The following is a 13634-nucleotide window of genomic DNA, read 5'->3' as shown; positions in this document are numbered from 1 at the left end:
GAGAAATACTTAATCTAGACAGCTTTTGAATAGCACAATGAGCACTTACAGAAGTATAACTTGATGCATTTCGAAAGCAAGTTTTACACTATTACTGAAGAGGGAGACTTGTGGATATTTTAATTTTTGTACTTTATTTTACATTCGCTTAATGAAATTTTGATTTTTGTATGGACTGTAGGAAGGTTCCAAGCTTATATATTATTTAATTTTTAATTTAACAATAAGATCCATTTTAGTGTAGGTGGAACAGACTTCAGAAGAAAATAGAAGGAAACCCAATTTAGTAGAATGAAATGAGTAAATTTCTTAGCTAGAGGAAAGGACCTAGTACTTGAAAATGTTCTATTGTTGTGATAAGAGTTGTTGATTTGATACCACATTTATAATTGATGATGTGGACTTAAAATATTATATGTAGGCAACTTGTCAAGTAAGCTGCTATAAAAAAATTAAAGTGATTTAAAATTGTCACATGACATTTTGATAAGCACACAGTTAAGGTGCTGAAATACCTAACATTTTGTAAACTAAAATATATTCAAATATTTATTCTACCATCTGAACAGTTCAGGGGAAGTTTAGAGACCACATTATAAGTACTCAAAACAGGTCCCATGGGAGGGGTTACTGCTCAACAAAGAACAGTCACAGGAAACCTAATCCTGATCAATGATCATCAATCCAGAAAATAAGATATCTGAAATATTTGAAATAAACTGATATCTTCTACAAAAGCGATGATATAAGTGAGAGCAAGCATGTAAGGCAGGGAGGAGGGTTTGAATGTTGGCAACACAAACGAACCAAAAAAAGTACGTGCGAAAAGTGAACCGTTCAGAAAGCATAGAAGACATTCTCAGGGAGCACTAATATAACCCTTAGACAATAAAAAAGGATATAATAAATGCATAGTGCTTGATTCAGAAGAAGATAGATATTTCTAATACACACACTAAAAAGAAAATAGAATCTTAAAATCCTTGAACTCCAACGTAGCTTTAGAAAATGTAATAAATACCCTATTATATCACTATTTGGAATTCTGTTACATAGGTAATTTAAAGTCACCATCTTCCTGCTGCTTAGGGAATGTGTTGAGAAGGTGATATAAGAGCAGCAGTGCTAATACTGTGGCAGGCACACCACCTACACACAGCACAATCCACTGAGTGGTGGGGAGCAGCTGCATATATGCTACGCTAAGGACTGCATAAACAAAGGACAATGCTGCGCAACACAGAATGATGCGGATCAAGTGCTCCATTTTTGGAGATTTATGACAGCCAGTAAGAAAAGTCATGGCAACCATCATCGCAGCGAAAAGAGCAGAAGTGTCTGTGATGGTGAAAAATACCAAAGCTTTTTCGTCTCCTCTACCAGCAGCCTCCATACGTGGAAGCACTTTCAGCATCATAATGAAGCTCCCTACCACCAACCCCATTGTCATTCTCAGCTGGATGTCAAAATTACTCCTCCTGTTGTACAACATAGCTGTACTCTCTTCCTCCTGCACTGTGTACATGCAGGAAGATTTAAAATATTAAATATTAATACCCAGTGGACACACATCTAAATCATGGAATCATGATTACTACACAGAAACAGAGTGCCTCAAGAAAATGCAAAACCAGAATAAGTTCAAAACATAGATAACAGGGGTAAGATATGCGCACTGTTTTGAAGAGTCACCACCAGAATTGAAATATACAACAGAAAGGTTGTACTTATCTACACAAAGAAAAAAATGATCTCTTAAAAGACTTATCTTTGATGATGATCTGTGACCGTTATATTATGATAGATCTGATTCTCTACGAAATATATTGAAAAATAAAGATGATGAAACTGGTATACGTATTTTGAATAGAGTACACTAATTAGAGATATCATTAGAAAATGAAAAAATGTAAGCTAATCAAATTTGGAAATGTTTAGCATTTATAATATGAAGAAAACTGTTATTAGAAATTATTAAAAAAATCAAGTTTGAATCAAGAGAACATGGGAAGCAATTCAAAAATAAAATAAAATATTGATTTAAAAACCAAATTTTAGAAAATAAAGTTGAAATAGAGCATTCCGAGGTAATTCAAGTAAGCCTGTATATACCTGTAAACAACTAAATAAGTGACAATTGATCTAGTACCATTTGAATTTTACTTATATTTGATGACAACCAATTATTACTTTGAAATAAGAGACAAATAATTGTATCTATAAATCACAAAAAAAATTGTTTAACATCTAATCCAAATCTCTCTATCTACTAGCACTTGTACCTGACAGGTCCAAGGGTTACACCGATTGTCAAATATTTCTCTCATGTTTACAATACACTCCTTACATACCTGGGCAGCAATTCCACTTCTCCGCCAAATTAAACATTTGTAAGGCTGAGTAACCTTATGATTTCAAAATTAAAGGAATAATGATCTTAAGAAAAGTCCATCTTAATATCTAGAAGGATGGGGGAAATGTCATACGCAAAGACAAAAAGAGTTAAAAACTCTGAAAGTCGCATATAAAACAACCACTATTTGGAAAAAAGAAATTTGTCCAACCATTCTATTGTACTGCAAAATTCTGGAATTCTTTCTTCCTCTTTGTTGCAAGGAGAAATTTTATTTTGGAAAACAATCAGACAAGTTGTATAAATTAAAGAGATATCAAAACAGGCTACTGATAATTTCAGTTGTAATAATGATTTGAAGGAGAGTGAGTAGAGTATTTTCTATGTTTTAATCTTTGTATCCAGTAGTTATTCCCTCTACAAAACAAGATGTTAAAATGTCATAACACACCATGCCCCATCTCTATATGATGGCTTGATTTGTTTATAATTATAAGAAATAAAATGTTATTGTTGTATTGAATAACACACAATGCCCTATCTTCCATATGATGGCATGCTATTGTTTATTATTGAAAATAATAATAAAATATTGTTATATTAAAGACAGGGGGTTTGTGCACCATTATTAACAAGACACCTTTTCTCCCAAGACAAGAGTAGAGAGATTGAGTGAAGAAATATATGAAGAATTTCCTTTCCAAATCTGGCATGAAATCATGGAATAAACTTTTTCAATGGGATGGATTCCATCCATAAAGACATAGGCACTGGTATCATTCCAAATCGTATATTGTAGTGTTTTGTATTTCCACATCTTACTTGTGTTTAAAACAATCCTAACCCACAGCATGCTAAGCTTGCATTCTTAAATAATGCATCCAGAAATTTACATGAAATTTATTTTTTCTCTAAGCCACCCAATCCTGAAAATCTTTTCAAACAAAAAGCTCTTATATTTGAGAAATTGGGTAAGAGTGTAATTTACCACAGGCTTCTGGGTTCTGAATTATGTTGATAAAATAATCATAAGTTTTGAGATGGATGATGGTTACTCCAGCTAATTTTTTACTGAGGTGATCCACAAGTGACTTCAATGCAGTGTTATATGTCATAACCACCAGATTTGCGCTTTCCAAATATGCATCTTTGGCAATACTATATTCAAAAAAGTCTTGTATAAACAGTACATTCCACTGCTGGAATGTCGACTATAAAAAATTGTTTTACCCCGACTTGATAAAGCCCCTGTCAACCTGCACTTCAATAATCATATGCTTCTTACAGAAAATTGTAGTCTTTCTTCAAGATAATATGTAGAGTGGGAAATTTGAAACGCACACCTATGTACTGATCAAATTTGGAGAGGAGTAATGCAACAAACTGTTGAAGAGAAAGTGGTGTTTTGGAAAGCTGTATTGGCAATATAGGCAGCATTATCATTACCTCCAATCGTAATATAATATAAAGAGTTTCTTATGTAGGATTTTGCTTGTGCAGCTCCAGGTGGGTGTGTCTTTCTCAAGATATAAGAAAAGTGTTGGAAATGAAATATTTGGCAACTCAGCGTGATAATATTCGGCAAGATTGAAGAGGATTAGAGGGACACGGGGAAAGTTCTAATTGAATCCATACAATAAATGGAATAATTAATTTTAAAAAGCACCCAGAAACAAATGTGCTACCATGCCATAACTCTTTGGTGGAATGATAAATTTTGCATCATCAAAAATACAATTTCCTAATTTGAGTATTTATTTGTTAGAATTTTTTTAGTTATAGTATTTTTTCCTGGGGAGGGAAACAACTATTTCTGTTTTTAAGATGTAAAAGTTGTGGTATATAAGAATGAGGAAAATAGTTATTCAATTGATATAGGATATAGCAATATATGAGAGTTTGGAGGAAGAAATCAGTTCTGATTAAGTCGATTGAGGAGTCTGAATGTTCAAGCTCAAAGGTGGACTAAAAGCTTTATCAACAAAACATCTAGAAACTAAACAAACAAAGAAGCAATAAAGACTAAAACAAACAAAAAGCCCACAAAGACCCAGAAAGAGATAGAGGCCTAAAGATATAAGAGAAAAGGTCTTAACCTCCTTCCACTCCTGATTTCAACATATTCAAGAAAAAGCATTTCTTCTAGATAGATTGCATCAAGGCCAAAGTAATAAGACCTTCTATCTCTCTCATTGCCCTCATTTCATTCATCTTTCTTCCTTTTGACTATTCTATCTTCGAGTTTGTCTTGTAATTTCGTTCATCCTTCTTTCTTTTGACTCTTATATGTTCGAGTTTGTCTTGTAAGATTTGGTGAGACCCTGAGGTCCTATCCATCATGTCCTTTCTGAAATTAACAATTTTCAGCATGTTTTCTGTTAATTTAAACTGGTTTAATTGTGGCATTGGCAATAGCATATAGAATAACTTTCTTAGAAATTTGTAAGTTATATAAGAATAATTTATATTAACTAATATATTGGTACATTTTACTGGCCATTTGTGTTTTTTTCTTCACTTGTATAAATCAAAGCAGCAGCAATCATAACACACGGATGATTGGACTGTAAACTTCCAATCTGGTAAGATTTTAAAATGGAGGGTTGATGCTGAAGGAAAATGATTGAAAAACAGAACACGTACTGACAAAGCAAGAAATTGCAAAGCTAATTGGTTTGAAAAGAAAGAATTGCATAATTCCTTCAAAGGGGCATTTTTGAGAAACTTTTGAAACTGTGAACTTGAAGTCTTGAAGGATAAATAGTTTGATGATAATCGATGCAAAAAGGTCATTTTTTTTTCTTTAGATCCAAGCAAATTTTCAATTTTAGAAAAAGGTAAAATTTTCATGTATCATTTAAGAGTTGAGTTTAACCCCTTTCATTTGATTTTATTATTAAGGTATTGTTTTTGTGAAACTTTGGACCTTGTCATAACACCATCAACTTCTACTGCCCAGAAATTGGGCCTTCGACGCTGAGTAGGGAGTTGGAGAGTAGGGCTGGGGGCAGAGCATGAATTTTTGTGAAACTTTCAACTTTGTCATAGCACCATCGACTTCTACTGCCCAGATATTGGGCCTTCAACGCTGAGTAGGGAGAGCAGGGAGTTGCAGAGTAGGGCTAGGGGCAGAGCATTAGTCATGGCAAAATAGAGCATACAAATTAATGAAACATCGTTTTGTACAAAATAATTATACAGTTTTAGAGGAGCGACATTTTTTACATTACAAGAAGCTTATCCATATGATCTCAGCCGCACATGTTGGCTTCATTAGTAACACAAATTTCAATTTATATCAGTTATGCTGAGCACATAAACAGACTATTGTACCTTTCTTCCAGTCAGCCTATTTCATGTGATCGTCAAGATAACCATCAAAAGAATAAGTCCTTTAGTTCTGAATGGAACAATACACAGGTTTTATACACAGGTGTTACCCTCAAGTCTACATTGTAAAATTAATGAAATACCCCTTAACAATAAATAAGATGAAATGGAATTTCACTTTATAAAAATAACAAAAACTGAATTTATCATAATAACAAGAGAGTTTTGTGTTCAAATTGATATGGGAACAGAGAGATGAATTTAGATAAGTTTGCAAGCCAAGGATAAAAACATGATTCTATTTAAAGTAATATCTCAAACCTTGATTGTATTTGCAAAACAAAAAACTAAAGCAGATAAAATTACATGACCAACCTGGTCCAGAGTCCAGACTATAGTTGATTAATAGCCACATGGATCACAAGAATTGTGCTCTGACAGATATGTATAAGCACATTAGAAGTGATTTTGGTAATAAAAATTGTTCATGGGTCATTCTTTATATGCAATATTCCATTCTACTCCATATGATGAGTGGAAGAGTAGATTTCAACTCATTTGGCAGGCTTTTCTTAAAGATCATAGTGGTCAAAGGTTGATCTTTCTCTACTCTAATATAAGCTGATTATTTACCACTTTTTTTGTGTGAATGAGGGCAGTCGCAGAATGGTAACTTTCTTTCTTGAAAGCAATGAGCTATCGTGTTCATCTTTAAGCAGAACACATTAGACATGTTGATACAGGAACCAAGAAGCAATAACTGCATAAAGAATTAGTAAGAGTGGAGAACTTTATCATCCATCTTATCCTGACTTCATTTGTAAGGGGGAGATATATAAAGTGAAGGGCAAAAATTAGTAAGAGTGGAGAAATTTATTTTGAATCTGTTTTGCTGTAGATGAATGCAGGGGAAATATAACACTATTTAAACTAAATGCTTGTTAAAACTGTTTAACCATAAGGTGCCATTTCATATTAATAGTTTTCTCAATCTATCCCAAGTTATTCCCAACCATCTCTTCCTCATCCTGAAGCTGTTTCTTTTCTTTTTAATCAAACACTCGGTTTCCTGTGGTGTCCATCAACATTTAAATGTCAGTGTCGTGGAATTATCAAGTCCATGCAATTTGTACAACTGGGCCCGTCATTAGGCATCCTTCAAGGCACAAGGGAGTGAAGCACATCAGCAACACGATCTATGAATCTACCAATTGTGGGGTCATAATTCTCAACTGCATCTGTTTAAGAGTTTGAAAAGTTTTTCAACAAATCCATTTGGAAATATCTGCAGTCATCGTGTTCTATGAGAGAACATCTCTTTGAAGCATTTTTTCAAACAGATGACATGCATTGTATATATAATATTTAAGGTGAAAACCCCAAATCATTGTCACAAATAGTGGTGGCCTTGTAGCCCAAGCACAAAGAGAGAAGTGCAAAGATATGAAGTTTCCAGAAGATGTATGACAATAACACAGATAACACAAATTTTACTATGCAAAAGATATATTTCTAAGAGTCACATAAGTATAGTACCATGTCTTCTTCAAATAGATCACAAAGCCATGTGTAGAAGTTATGGTGCAGCCTCTCACCTGTTGTCCTGTAGGCACCAATGCAACCCAATTGACATGGGACAAATTGGAAAACCAATGACACTCAACAGGATGTAGAAGTAAGGATTTCAAGCACACTTGTAGGGGATGGAGCATTTAAAAGGAGAGTGGTTTTGCCAGACACAACAATAACTACTATATAAATAGTTTCTATTGGTGTTCATTTTGCCCTGACCATTGATGGTGGTAAATCTTCAGGTGGCCCCAAAGCTTATCTCCTTACCTAACAGTTGGCGAGAGATGACAATGTGCCATGGAAATAGTATGGTATTATTAAGTAACTCTGTGGCCTCTGTCCTCTGCAACCAGGGCAGTCATTTGCAAGCAGTACGGTGACAGGATAAGGCACAGACAACATGGTCACCATAAAAACACTCTAAAATGCCTTCCCAACATCCATCATTCGAGCTTGGAGTATTTTCCAGCATGGATGTGACAATTCCCGGACTGCAAGGTTTTTCCCAACCTGAACAGGACACTTCCCAATGGAGGATCCCCTAATAGATAGCCTATCAGCTAAATATATACTAAAAAATTATAACCTGCACCTGTATTGGAGATAGAAAACTACCGCCAAAGTTATTTCTTGCAAACATTGTGGAGAGAATATCGAGTTGTCACAGTTATGCCTAGTGTGGTCACTAGTGAACTATTGTTTTAAAAGGCATCATTAGCACTTTATATTGTTATAGTTCTTATTGGCTAACTGCAACCCCCTTTTATTGATTTTTGGCATTAATGTAGGTTTTGCTAGAGCAATTATGTTGCATTTATTATATGCAGGTGGGTTTGCATGCACCCTTGAAATTGGCCATATGATCAATTTTATCATTTAACAGGCTACCTATTTCAAGAATGAGAGACATATAAGCCTAAACAAAGAATTTGGGGAATAGAGATGGAGTATATTTACATCTCAGGCATGCGCAGCTGTTTGCTGTTACAAACCTCTCTTATAAACGAATTAGAGGAGCAAGTTAGGCTAATAAACTGCATTTGTATTCTCACGAGAATGTTAAAAGAAATCAGTAAGTGTACAGCACAGAGATGATAGTCATTGGGACTAGCAGCAGCATGCATGCAATAGAAGTTTATCATTTGCAATATGTCATTGTTATATGATTTATGATCTTCTTTGTGTTTAAAGTCCGCCTTCAGTGTTATGCATCTAAACATTTAGCATATATGATATTATAAACATATTGCAAATCTGAAACTGAAAACAATGATCATTGTTCTTGTTTTGAAAAACTATTGTTATGACTCAATTTTTTCAGATTTATTATAAATATTAAATTATATTAAAAAACAGTTTCATGTACTCAAGCACCCCCATCCCCTATTTTGAAAATTAGATACACCTGCACCCAAAGTACCCAAGTACCCCCATCCTCATGCAACCTTGTCAATTACAGAAATGGAACAAAGGGATAAGGAAACTGGGGCTTTTAAGATTTCTGAATGTTATAACAACCATGAGAATTTCAAGACTATAAACATTCCATGAACATCTAAGATTGACAAGAAATATTATATAAACTAGTCACAAGGAGATCATCAAAGATTTTGATGGATACAAGATGAACCTATGCATGTCAAAGCCACCAATTTTTTCGACAGGTACTACATAAGAAAAAGGGAAGAAGAAATGGACACAGAATTAGAATCTCAACCAAACTCAAAAGGTGGTCAAATTGTGAAGCCGAAGGAGCATCCCTGACGAAAGAAAATGCAGAAGTTACCGTTGAAGAAAAATAGAAAAGAAATCAATTGGTTGTGACTTGCAACATCCTAATCATCATGGGATGAGAGATGAATGAAAATTTCAAGATGTTGAAGAAGATTCTTCCTCCATAAAGGTGATGTCCAAGAAACATCAACCCAATTTTCAGGTATGGAAATAATTGAAACACGTAATGATGAGAATGTGTGGAGGTAATTAGACTATGTCACAATGATTCAAAAGATATTAGTTTTTCTATTGCGGTGATTAAGTCAACTTCGTTTGTCCCCAATGAGGATAAATCAGATGTTTATCATGAAATCCCTAGTAAAATTTGGGAGATGAAGGTTATACTCTATAGATTGTGGCATAAGGATCCTTTTATTCAAGTTGAAGGACATTCACATGTAGTGGATTGAGATCGTGGTGAATTTGATAGGAAGACTGAACACGCTGCTGCAATTTTAAAGAAACAAGTCAATCGCTCAGCTGAAATTATGGATCTTTGCAATTTAAAGCAATTTATTAGAAAGAGGTACTTTAACAAGGTGAGTGGTATAAAAGGCAGGTTCAAAGTTTATCGTCATTGGCATCCACTTTGTGGTAAAAAAGAGGCTAGAGAAATGGAGAAATATTATTGTAGCTCCAAAGAAATTTACAAAAGAGCAAACACAAAAGGGTAGCAAGTCAAAGCAACACCAACTCAACCATGTTCTTGATGGTAGTACCACTCAAGCAGAAGTTTTTTAAGATACAAGGTACTTGGTTCAATCAATTATTGATGGACATAATGTTTGCATACTTGCGAACGGGCAAATTGGCTAAAGTAAAACTGTCGTTGTTTATGCTTTAGTGTAATGTCCTCAATGCAATTAAATAATCAATTAGTTATGTCTCAGGTCCATATTTATTTTTATTTTCCGTAAGTGTTGGTCATGTTGTCACTTTTGTCAACCCTAAGGAATTTATGTGAAGGGGTATTTAATATGGGCTCAAAAGTTGTTGAAGGTATGTGAATTCGGTATTTTCTTTGTATTTGTGAATTCTTATTGGATTTCTATTATTTATCATTTTGGAGGTGAAAGATCCTCCCTACTTGGCTTCCACAGTTTTGGTGGGAGAACTCCTCACCCAATTCTTTTCTTGGTTCAATCTTGTTGTAATGAACATCTAATTGACGTTGTTACATCCCAATTTTTGCCCTAAAAATTTTTAAGCTAAATATAGCCGTTGAACCATATTAATTTTTCATGTTCAAGTGGAATTAAGTTAGTCATTGTTATATCATGGTAGTTATAGCCGTTGTGTATTTATTCATGTTCATGTGAAATTGAAGCAGTTATATTTTAGCCATATGAAACTGAGTCCGTTAAATCTAGCCGTTGTGTTCATGTGAAATGAAGTCAGCTAAATCTAGCCATTGTGTTCATGTGAAATGAAGTCAATTAAATCTAGCCATTGTGTTCATGTGAAATGAAGTCAGTTAAATTTAGCCACTGTACATTTATGATGAATGAGTTAGTATTTATAATGAAATTTTCTAACGATTTTATCTAACAAATTATGAATCATGAATTGATGTTTTGGCAAGAATGTTGATTTAAAGGTTGCAAGATGAAGACCGGAGAGAGAGGGGAAGCATTACGAAATAAGTTCATCGGAATGGGATGGTCATAAGATTCAATCATCAGGAATGACAAGTTTGACCTAAAAATCACCCTGGCAAGTTTATTAGGACTTGACAATAAATTCCTTGGTGGAATCCGCATGAGCTAAAATTAAAAACTAAAAACAATATAAATATTTAAAATAAACAAAATTCTTACCTTAATTAAATTTATCAAATAATAATATTACTTAATATTATTTTACTCTCTCGATTAAGATCATAAATAAATAAATACAAAGTGGCACCATTACGTTAGAATTATTAATCCAATAATGCCACCTTGCGTATACGTATTTATAAACTTAATGAAGATGATAAAATAATATAAAATAATATTATTAATTTGACCCTTCATCTTTCCTCTTCATTTCATTTTCTTTTTCCCTCTTTTCTTTTCATTCTTTCAAAACTAATCGGATTAAAGAATTGAATATAAACCTTGTAACGGCAAGAAGCCATAAGGACAATTCTTAATCAATAAATATGATGGCCTTGTCATATATCGCATATACTGATACCTGTCTTCTCTTTTATTCTGCAAAACTTCTCATTAATCACCTTGCTCGATTATGGTGCCCTTAGCACCTGAGTCTATACGTCTTGCATTCTCATTTTCAACTGTTCTTGTGGAGATCTAAAGGAGGTACTTGAGCCCAAGAATTCTCAAATTCGACTAAAGAGCCGTGAGTCAAGTAAGGAAGACGTTTTTAAATTCTTTTTCCATATTTCATCTATAGAATCTTGTCTACCTGAATCGGCTTTGATCCTAATCTTAATTTCTTCCACACAGTATTAAACATGCCACCTTCTTTATGTTCTAACTACTTTTATGTTTTAAGTCTGTATTCATGTCCGCTACATAAGCTGTTTAGTGATAATAGGAAATGTTGACTGTGAATGTTTTATTGTTTTTAATATAAATTCTCAAGAGAAATCGGCTGCCACAACTTTGAATATTTTTAAAATATAAGATAAACTCTGCAAATCTTCCTGAAATGTTTTTTTCTTCTGATAAATATGTTTAACAATATGGAACAATGTTCATTTTTTATATGAGTACAAATCCAAGTATCAAGGAAATTCACAGGCTGTAGAGCCAGAATCATGTGAATAGGTACATGCTATATTAATAAAAGTTAATGGTTTAGGCACCAAAGAGACACAGATCTGATGGCCTATTAATGGTGAGGAGGTGTAGATGAACCTGTTAAAAGACAAACAAGAATGAAATCAGTAACTGAAACTACACAAATAAATCTAATGCATTTAGCTCATGCAATTCCACTTTAGAGAATTAGTTGTCAAGCTGAGTGGTGGAGATCGGGTTATAAACCCACATCTGAAATCCTTGGCTAGGGTGGTAATAGGCAGACGTGCCACAACAAATTGATCGCATTGTTGTTCTAATGCTTTAGTTATTCATCCAAATAGCTGTCAGGACCTCAACCCACCTGAATACTCCGATGGCTAGATCAATGAACGTCTCATGCCCAACCTTAGGGTAGGGAGGGTCGTTCTATTAAATTAGAAACTGTGGGGATAAGTAAAAAGGTCCATGGTTGGGAGGTTAAGCCTATGATAATGCAAACCAGTCAAGGGCCAAGGTAGAGCAATGCCTGTTTGAAGCTCAGGTTGATTTTCCAAACTTCTCTACAGAACTGAATTTATATGTAACCCCTTTAGGATCTTATGACATTATCATTGGAATAAACTGGGTTAGTGAACATAAGGCTAAGGTAGATTGCCTTGCCAAAACCGTCAATTGTGTGGATGATAGAGGTAGACCCAAAAGTATTTCAGGGATCAAACATGAAATTAGAGCCCAACAGATTTCAGCAATGCAACTTAAGAGATACGAAAGGAAAGGCTGTGAAATTTTCACAGTAAAGGTTGAAGATACAAGAGAAACCACGTATGGGGATGATTATATCTATAAAGATGGAGAAATTAAGCAAAAACTAAAAGAATCATTTGAAGAAAAATATCCCTATTTGAAGGACTATCAAGATGTATTTCTTGAAGAACTCCCCGGTTTACCCCCTTCCCAAAAATTTGATTTTACTATAGACTTAAAACCAGGAGCAAAACCTGTATCCAGAGCCCCATATAGGATGACCACCACAGAGCTAATGGAATTACAGATTCAATTGCAGGATATGTTGGATAAGAAGATGATTCGACCTAGCGTCCCACCATGGAGAGCCCTTGTGTTATTTGTAAAAAAGAAGGATGGAACCATGAGGCTATGCATAGACTACAGAATGCTTAATAAAGTCACCATCAAAAATCGATATCCATTACCCAGGATAGATGATCTTTTCGATCAAATGAAGGGTGTGACTGTTTTTTCAAAAATTGACTTAAGATCAGGTTACCATCAACTCCGAATTAAGGAAGAAGACATACACAAAACTGCTTTCAGAACTAGGTATGGACATTATGAGTTCACGGTGCTACCATTTGGGTTAACTAATGCCCCTGCAGCCTTCATGAACCTAATGAACAGTATATTTCATGATTGTCTAAACAAATTTGTGTTGATATTTATAGAGGATATTCTTATATATTCTAAAAATGAAGAACACTAGAAACATTTAGAGATAGTATTATAGAGACTTAGAGAACATAAGTTATACGAGAAATCAAAGTGTGCCTTTTACCAGAAAGAAATACAGTACCTAGGGCATATAATTTCAGCACAAGGCATATCAGTAGATCCATCTAAGATTAAAGCTATATTCCCTGGGGACACGTACTCGGCCTAAAACCCGGCGTTTCGGGGACGGGGACGTCCCGAGGACGGGGAGACGGGTATGGGACATCCCCCATCCCCCCCCAAAAAGTGAAAAAATGCAAGGGACGTCTCAAAAACTTGGGGACGCCTGAGGGGAAAAAGGGGGACGGCCAGCCGTACCCGGTATGAAAAGGGGATGTTTGGACGTC

The 13634-nt window shown here is 34.6% G+C and overlaps 1 protein-coding gene across 5 annotated transcripts in view; it reads right to left on the bottom strand.

The window, feature by feature from the left end:
- Positions 1–1000: 1000 nt before the first annotated feature.
- The window catches only part of LOC149559003 (uncharacterized), a 38483-nt gene continuing 25849 nt past the window's right edge, over positions 1001–13634 (bottom strand). For 2 of the 5 annotated variants that reach the window (XM_089832953.1, XM_089832952.1), the window contains exons 3-4: positions 1677–1731; positions 1001–1510 (exon numbers count right to left, since the gene is read on the bottom strand). In XM_089832953.1, coding sequence (XP_089689079.1) covers positions 1049–1492 — 444 coding nt within the window. In that variant the 5' untranslated portion in view covers positions 1493–1510; positions 1677–1731 and the 3' untranslated portion in view covers positions 1001–1048. Of the gene's footprint in view, positions 1516–1676; positions 1732–5686; positions 5712–13634 lie in introns of those variants that run through there. The other 3 variants (XM_089832950.1, XM_089832949.1, XM_089832951.1) reach the window with 2 other exon arrangements.

This window comes from Cupressus sempervirens, chromosome 5, assembly GCF_028749045.1.
Source record: "Cupressus sempervirens isolate cs-2001-9-10 chromosome 5, ASM2874904v1, whole genome shotgun sequence".
NCBI classification, from domain to species: Eukaryota; Viridiplantae; Streptophyta; class Pinopsida; order Cupressales; family Cupressaceae; genus Cupressus; species Cupressus sempervirens.
The sequence above is the reverse complement of the archived record's forward strand: the minus strand, read 5'-3'. Positions and strand labels throughout refer to the sequence as shown.